An 8,318-nucleotide genomic window follows, 5' to 3' on the forward strand; every position below is an offset into this window, starting at 1 on the left:
TGATGTTCTAAATGCCTATTGTTTTGTCTCTCAATTGAACGTTGTCTTTGTGCTTCGTTCACTTGTTCTATTTCTTCAGGATCTAATATGGGGGGTCGAATTAAGTTATGACGATTGGCCATAAGCGATAAGATGAAATTTAAACGCTATATTATTCCTTTTTTTTTTTTTTTTTTTTTTTTTGTTTTATATTATAAGTTTATAACCAGTGGATGGTTTTTTCCTTCTACCTTGGAGGGTCCTTGGGAATCGCAAAGTTGGAATAAGTTATATCACCGTTGTGATCTTTTTGTTTGATTTATCGCTTTACACTTATTTATGTTATTTACTCTTTTACTATGGACTCTTTTGAGTCTTGTTTACTTTGCAATGATTTGTTTTCTTTCTTATATATTTTTTTTTTAATTTTGCTTTTCGCTTTTAGTTTTTAGTTTTTTTTGGTCACTGTCTGAGCGTTCGTGTAGCTTGTAATGTCCATCGTAGCTTCCGTTATTGTCCATAGTAATACCCTGCAAATATTATGATTTGATGTTACTTTTATGTACGATTCTTCCAGATTCTGTTAAAATGTTTGTATTTTTATCTTCTTTAACAAGTTCTTTCTTAAATCTTGGGGAAAGTTTTGAACCTAAACGTGTGTTTACTTTTACATATATTTCTTGTCCTGGCTCATAAGTTATTATTTCGTTTCTGCTTTTGTTGTGGAATTGTAAATTTTTATTTTGTGCTGTCTTAAGTTTGTCAATATTGTCTTGTCTGGCCTGTTCGTACTGGTCTGGGTTTGTCGTGACTCTCCTTCCGAAGAATACCTCTAATGGTCGCTTTTTGGTTGTGGAATGGAAAGAGTAGTTATATTCGTATACGGCTCTATCTAGAAGTTCTTCGAAGGTTCTGTGGTGGTTTTCTTTCTGTAAGCATCTCATTACTTCGGAAAGTGTCGAATGGAACCTTTCTACTTGTCCATTAACTGTACTCTTATATGGTGGCGCAGTGTAAATTGTAATATTTAACTGATCCTTAAGCATGAATTTTATGGACCTTGAGTTGAGAGATTTCTCATTATCTATTACAACGAACTTAGGAACTCCATAATAGAAAATAATGTCCTAAGTGGTGTTCGAATGTCTTCTATTGCTTTTGAATTGATTATGCGTGCCTATGCTAGTTTTGAGAATTTATCTATTGCTGTAAGAACTAAATGGCCTTTGGTTGAGTAAATGTCGATGTGAATGATGTGACCGGGATATTCTGGTATTGGAGTTTTTTTTATTTCTGGATTAGGGGGATGTCGGTCATATTATTGTATTTACTGCTTCGAAGATTTGTTCTTTTAAAGGGATTTTTATCTTGTTTTTGATTATCATTAGGTTTTTACTTGGATTTATTTCTGCTCCTAATTCCTTTAAGGTGTCGTTACCTAAAAAAAGCATCAAAAGTTTCTAGGTCTTTTAATAAGAAAAATTTCACCTCAACATCTGTTATATTGAACAAGTTGGCCTTTTTGTGGTGTGTTACCAGTGTATTGCCCTCCTATCGAGACGGCGTGAAAAGGGTTTTTATTTGGAGTGGGGTTTTCTACAAATTTCGGCTTGATGTAATTTCTATTAGATCCAGTGTCAATGAGAATTTTAATTATTTTGCCGTTCCTCAATCTACAAGTAAAGTATGGGAGAGAGGAACTCTTTACTCTAAAATATTTTGTGCAGAGTAGTCATAAAATTCGCAAGTGTCATCTTCATAGTTGTTGTCATATTGGTCTACTTGTTCTACGTATTCTTCTATTGTTTGTTCTACGTCTGCGTGTATCTCGTATTCAGCGACTGCTTGTTCATAATTAGTTGTGGTATCGTAAGTTACTGTCGAAGGTTCTGTTATTTCGTCGTTGTTTGTCTGTATGTTAAAGTTTCTCTCTGTCGTTTCTGTCCGTCTGGTATAGGACCGGGGGGTCTTTTCCCAGCTTCAAATCGTGGTCTGTTCATGTAGTTGACGAATTTCGTTTGAACGCTGGAATCCACATCCATTGGTTCTGGACGCGGTAGCGGTTTCGGCCTAGGTGGTGCAACCTGTTGAGAGGTTGTGACAACAGTGTATTGCCGTGGGTTGGCAATTGGTTGATACCCAGAATTGGTGGTAGTTGTCCGTAGTGTAAGTATTGTCGTGGCTGTTGTTGTCTGAAAGGGATTGGTGGTGGTTGTCTGTTTGAGAGGATGACATTCCGTGGGGCTGGTATGGGTTTACTATTACTGTTTCTAAAATGTGTCGGATGTCCTTTAAAAGTGGCATGTTTCGACCTAAAGGTTTGATTTTCCATTTTTAAGCAGAGATGTAGTGCGGTAGGTAAGTCTGCTGGTTCTTTCATGCCTAATAGCCGAGGCAAGTCACCTTGTAGCCCTCGAATGAAAGTGTCTAGAGCTTTGTCTCTGTATAATTTTGTCAACATTGCTTCCCCGTTTCTGTCAATATCCATGCTACTCGTTTTATTTAAAATTAGGGACAAGTGTCTGTATACGTCTTTATGGAAATCTTCCACTGATTGATTCGTACCTTGTACTAATGTAGTCATTTCATATACTAGGGTTGCTATGTCTCGTTTATCTGCATAATGCAGCGAAAGACATCTACACATGGCATCCCAGTTAAGCGGTACCTTATATGCTTCTAAAGCTTGGTCTGCACTTTTCGTTATCTTGTCTCGGATGGTGTGCAAGATATTATGATATTTGGGCGTACCTTGGTATGAGTTATATGCTTGTAAAACACGCTCTACACTTTTTTTTCCATGAGCTAAATTCTTCGGGGTTTCCACTAAACTCACGCAAACCTTTTGCTATGTCGGGTACTCTGTCAAGATCTGTCAAATTTCTTTGATGTTCTGGCGCAATAACATGATCTGGGAGACTTAGAAAATCTTCTACAGGATTGGTATGTTGTCTTAATAATATTGGCAATTGTTCGGCTAATATTTCGCTTATAGCGGCTGTTAGAGCGGCTCTGTTATCTTCGTTCATGGTGGGTCTGTTTTGTTGATGTTCTAAATGCCTATTGTTTTGTCTCTCAATTGAACGTTGTCTTTGTGCTTCGTTCACTTGTTCTATTTCTTCAGGATCTAATATGGGGGGTCGAATTAAGTTATGACGATTGGCCATAAGCGATAAGATGAAATTTAAACGCTATATTATTCTTTTTTTTTTTGTTTTTTTTTTGTTGTTTTATATTATAAGTTTATAACCAGTGGATGGTTTTTTCCTTCTACCTTGGAGGGTCCCTTGGGAATCGCAAAGTTGGAATAAGTTATATCACCGTTGTGATCTTTTTGTTTGATTTATCGCTTTACACTTATTTATGTTATTTACTCTTTTACTATGGACTCTTTTGAGTCTTGTTTACTTTGCAATGATTTGTTTCTTTTCTTATATATTTTTTTTTTAATTTTGCTTTTCGCTTTTAGTTTTATTCATTTGCTTGCGATTTGCTATATTCTATATGGACTCCTTGGAGTCTTGTATTTTTACACTTTGCTTTATGTTTTTAATTTCCGTTTTTGTTTTCTTTTCTTTGTAAAATTTCTTATATCTAGCTTACATTAGCAATGATGTGGCCACCTTTCCTGATGGGACGGGGTTGTTCCTTTTTGCAGCTGCTACTGGGGCTCCGTGATCCATACCTCCTGGAGAGTATTCTGAGAACGTATCTTGCAGAATATGTGGTCCACCGATGCAGTTCTCACAACCTCACCTGTTACACTAGCTAACTTAATGGCTTGGTACAGGTTTATGTTGGCTAACTTAATAGTAGTTGGAATAACCCGTTTCTATACATACCACATTTCTGTACAAGGAAGTACTAATTAGGGTCACATGTCATTAGTGTCAATTTAGGGGTAATAAAGATGCAATTTAATTAGGGTAACCTCTTGAAATGTCAAGTGTGAGGTAATAAAGATGCAATTTAATTAGGGTTAGTTGTGGAAATGACAAGTGTGGGATTTGTCTGACGAATCGTACGCGACCCGAGACGGGGCGATGAAAGGATCGGGATCGGGGTCGGGGGCGTTTCGTCAGACAAATCCTTCGGAGTCGGGGTCGGGGTCGAGATCGCTTGTCCCGAGACGCTCTCGGGGTCGGAGTCGAGATCGCTTGTCCCGACACGCCCTCGAGGTCGGGATCGCAATCGGTCTCGTACTCGAGGTCGCAATCGAAAACGATTCATAGATCGAGGACGAAAACGTGCAACGAACACGTACTACGATACGCTCTCGAGGTCGTGTGTCCCGAGACGAGACGGTGGGGGGTCGGGATCGCAGTCGAAAACGATTCGTAGATCGAGGGCGAAAACGTCTAACGAACACGTGCTACGATACGCTCTCGAGTTCGAGACGAGACGGGGGGTCGCAGTCGAAAACGATTCGTAGATCGAGAACGAAAACGTGTAACGAACACGTGCTACGAAACGCTCTCGAGATCGTGTGTCCCGAGACGAGACGGTGAGGGGGTCGGGGTCGCAGTCGAAAACGATTTGTAGATCGAAGGCGCCTTGCACGCTAGCTAGCATCGCTAGCTGTAAAACGATCGTAGGCGCCACGCTATCTATAAAACGAACGAAGGTGTGGCGCCCACTTGTCTCGTCATTTCGAATGTATTCGAAATCGGAGCGGAGGAAGGACGATGTGATGAACGTTAAAAAGGATGGGAACGTGATGTAATTCAGACGAGAGTACAACACCATTTCCAAGACACTTGAAGATAAAATAGAAAATCTGAAAGAAAAGCCGAATATTATAACCAAGATGGAATGAGACTAATACACCATGAATACCCAAGGATATTCGTCCACTATTCAATTTTCCTCGGTTTTCATCCAAAAACCTAAAATCCTTAAAATCACTTCTAGTTTGTGACTCGAAGATACACATCGGCTCCGCGATTCTCCAAAGTTAACAATATTTAAAAATTGTTAAGTGAATAATTGTGTAGTGAAAAATTGTTTAAACATTCAGTATTAACAATAAAACCCTCGTCGAAAACAAAATATAATTGTGCAGTGAAAATTGTTAATAACTTTCAAAATCAAGTTTGTTTAAACAAATTGTAAAATTCGAAAATTATTATTAAACAACATTGTAAAAATCAATTTTACAATACACAATCAAATAGTTTAAAAACAATACTTCAAATAAAATAAACATTATTTCATTCAACCATCAAATAAAAAAGAAACAATCAAAAAAAAAAAAACATCAACATGAATCCCGAGAATATCAACAACTTCAACAACTTCAACTACACCACCAACACCATCAATGGGGAGTATTGCTATTCCTGCCAGCATTACCTACCTGCAGGTATGCAATGGCATTTCCACGCTCGCACCGATATACATAAATACAACTCCATCCGTCCGGTGGACGGAAGAATCAACATGAATCCCGAGAATATCAACAACTTCAACTACACCACCAACACCATCAATGGGGAGTATTGCTATTCCTGCCAGCATTACCTACCTGCAGGTATGCAATGGCATTTCCACGCTCGCACTGATATACATAAATACAACTCTATCCGTCCGGTGGACGGAAGAATCAAGCAGATTGTGAATGGGTACAAGGGACGTATTCTCCAATACATGTTTGAGAATGAGGGAGCGGATGTAAGGATGCCTATGGAATTCCTAAATGAGGCTGGATTAGCACTGATCCCACACTTGGAATGCGTGATGACTACCCACCTATCATCTAAATGCAATTTTGAGTTGTTTGCTGAGTACATGCTAATAAAAGAGTATGATATTCAACAAGAAATAAAATCGTTCCAGAGCACAATGTCTCAGGTTACGACTGGATCCGACTTCACCCGCTTCTTTGAATCGCATAAAAATGTGATAGACGCAAAAATGAGTGAGTTTCAGGAAAAGGATAGTGGATGGACCTTGACACGAATTATTAGGCTGGAGCTTAATGTTTATAAATGTGATCCGACAAAAGGATCTAATCATTTTGAGCTTCCGCTTAAATTAAAAAATAGAAAGGCAGTTGTTAATGTACATAACAAAGATGCCTTCTGTTTTAAGTGGGCAATTATATCAGCTCTCAAACCAATAAGTAGATCATACCATTGTAATAGTTATGGTGTTGAGATTACGTCCCCAATAATTGAGGTGAATAACATAAAGATTGACTTCAATGGATTATCATTCCCGATGGAAATTCGAAAAATAAAAGAGTTCACTAAACGAAACCCTCACATAAGTTTAAATGTGTTCGGGTATGATGAGGAATCTGATAAAATAATTGGACCACTTTACTGCGATGGAGTGGAAATGAGAATCCACATTAATTTATTATTCGTCGACGGACCAACGGCGGGTATTCATGGACACTATGTATGGATTAAAAATATTTCATCGTAAGTACATTCATTAAATTTGAAAATATCACAATCACCTTACAATTTCAATTTTCATTCACAGTCTACTTGCCAAACAACTGGGTAAACATCGAGTTAAGCGTTGGTTCTGTAATCAATGCTTACAATACTCGACGAGTGAGGAGAGGGCGGCTCAACATACATTGAGATGTAGTCGGGTGGTTACCGAGGGACCAAGGAAGGATCAGAAGATTAGCTTTAAAAACCATCATCGTCAGTTGGAGGTTCCGTTCGTCGTGTATGCAGACTTTGAATGTATATTGGAACCAGTATCATTAGATGTAAGTGTAAACACGAAAATTATTAATAAGCATGTGCCAGTAGCATTTGCATACTACATAAAGTGTGCATTTGACTCTGGCTTAGATAAGTTTGTTTCGAAGACAGGAGGTGATGTCGCTCGCACTTTCATTAAAAATTTAACGTCAGATTTGTCCGATTTGTATGAGAACCACATGAAAATAGTGGTTCCAATGCACATGACTCATAATGAGTTAGATAATTTTAGGAAAGCGACCATTTGCCACATATGTAAGGGTATTTTAAATAATGATAGAGTGAAAGATCATTGTCATTTTACAGGTAGATATAGAGGTGCAGCCCATAATTCCTGTAATCTTAATTACAAGACGGGTGATTTTATCCCCGTATTCTTTCACAATTTCTCCAAATACGATTCTCATTTGTTTGTTAAAGAACTTGGAGAAATTGAGGGAGAAATAAAAGTTATCCCTTTGAATAAGGAATTGTATATTTCAATTTCTAAATATCTCCCTCTAAGGAAAAATACGTTAGAAATCAGGTTTTTGGATACTATCAGATTCATGCCCTCTAGTCTAGACACACTCGCGGGGAATTTGAGTGAGGAGAATTTTAATGTGCTGAAATCACAGTACAAAAACAAGTCCGATTTTGAACTACTTCGCAGGAAAGGAGTTTTCCCATATGAATATTTAGATTCTGTTGAAAAACTAGATGAAACTTCTCTCCCACCGAGATCCAAGTTCTATAGTAATTTAACAGAGTCAGAATGTTCAGAAGAGGATTACGCTCATGCCATCCAAGTATGGCATCATTTTAAATTGTCGTTCATTGAAGGAATACTTAGAATTGTATTTGAAAACTGATGTTTTATTGTTAACAGACGTTTTTCCAAAATTTTAGGGCAATTTGTTCTTCAATTTACAATCTTGACCCAGCCCATTATTACACTACACCAGGATTGTCGTGGGATGCTATGTTAAAAACCACAGAGATTGAACTCGAGTTACTCACTGATATTGATATGATTACATATGTTAAGAGTGGAATTCGGGGTGGGTTGGTGCAATGTAGTCATAGACATACAAAAGCAAACCACAAATACTTAAAAAATTTTCGATCCTACTAAAGAATCGGAATTTTTAATGTATGTGGATGCAAACAATTTGTATGGATGGGCTATGTCTGAACCACTACCTTACGGTGAGTTCAAATGGTTAGACACGAATCAGATTAAGAGTTTTAATCTAGAAAATATTCATGAAAATAGTGAGTATGGATATATTCTAGAGGTTGATCTAGATTACCCTTACTCACTTCATGATGAACATAATGATCTACCATTCTGTCCGGATAACAAGCTACCATCAAGCAGTTGTAAAAACTCCCAAGTTAATAGCCGATCTCGCTGAAAAGAAGAATTATATCATATACTATAAGACTTTAAAACAGTGTATGAGACATGGCTTGGAATTAAAAAAAATTCACTCCATCCTTCAATTTAGGCAGAAAGCCTGGCTCAAGAAATATATTGATATAAACACTGAGCATAGGACCAGAGCCAAAAATAATTTTGAAAAAGATTTTTTTAAATTATTGAACAATGCTGTTTATGGAAAAACCATGGAAAAC

At 37.5% G+C, this 8,318-nt stretch overlaps 1 protein-coding gene across 1 annotated transcript; it reads left to right on the forward strand.

Annotated features, from left to right (window-relative positions):
• Positions 1-4,238: 4,238 nt before the first annotated feature.
• On the forward strand, positions 4,239-7,619 carry LOC117577231 (uncharacterized). Its single transcript, XM_052008336.1, has 3 exons — positions 4,239-6,404; positions 6,469-7,489; positions 7,590-7,619. The coding sequence occupies exons 1-3, from the start codon at positions 5,242-5,244 to the stop codon at positions 7,617-7,619; spliced, it is 2,214 nt and encodes a 737-aa protein (XP_051864296.1). The 5' UTR covers positions 4,239-5,241.
• The last annotated feature ends 699 nt before the right edge of the window (positions 7,620-8,318 follow it).

The sequence above is a fragment of the Drosophila albomicans genome, unplaced genomic scaffold (assembly GCF_009650485.2).
Source record: "Drosophila albomicans strain 15112-1751.03 unplaced genomic scaffold, ASM965048v2 utg000300l_pilon, whole genome shotgun sequence".
Classification (NCBI taxonomy): domain Eukaryota; kingdom Metazoa; phylum Arthropoda; class Insecta; order Diptera; family Drosophilidae; genus Drosophila; species Drosophila albomicans.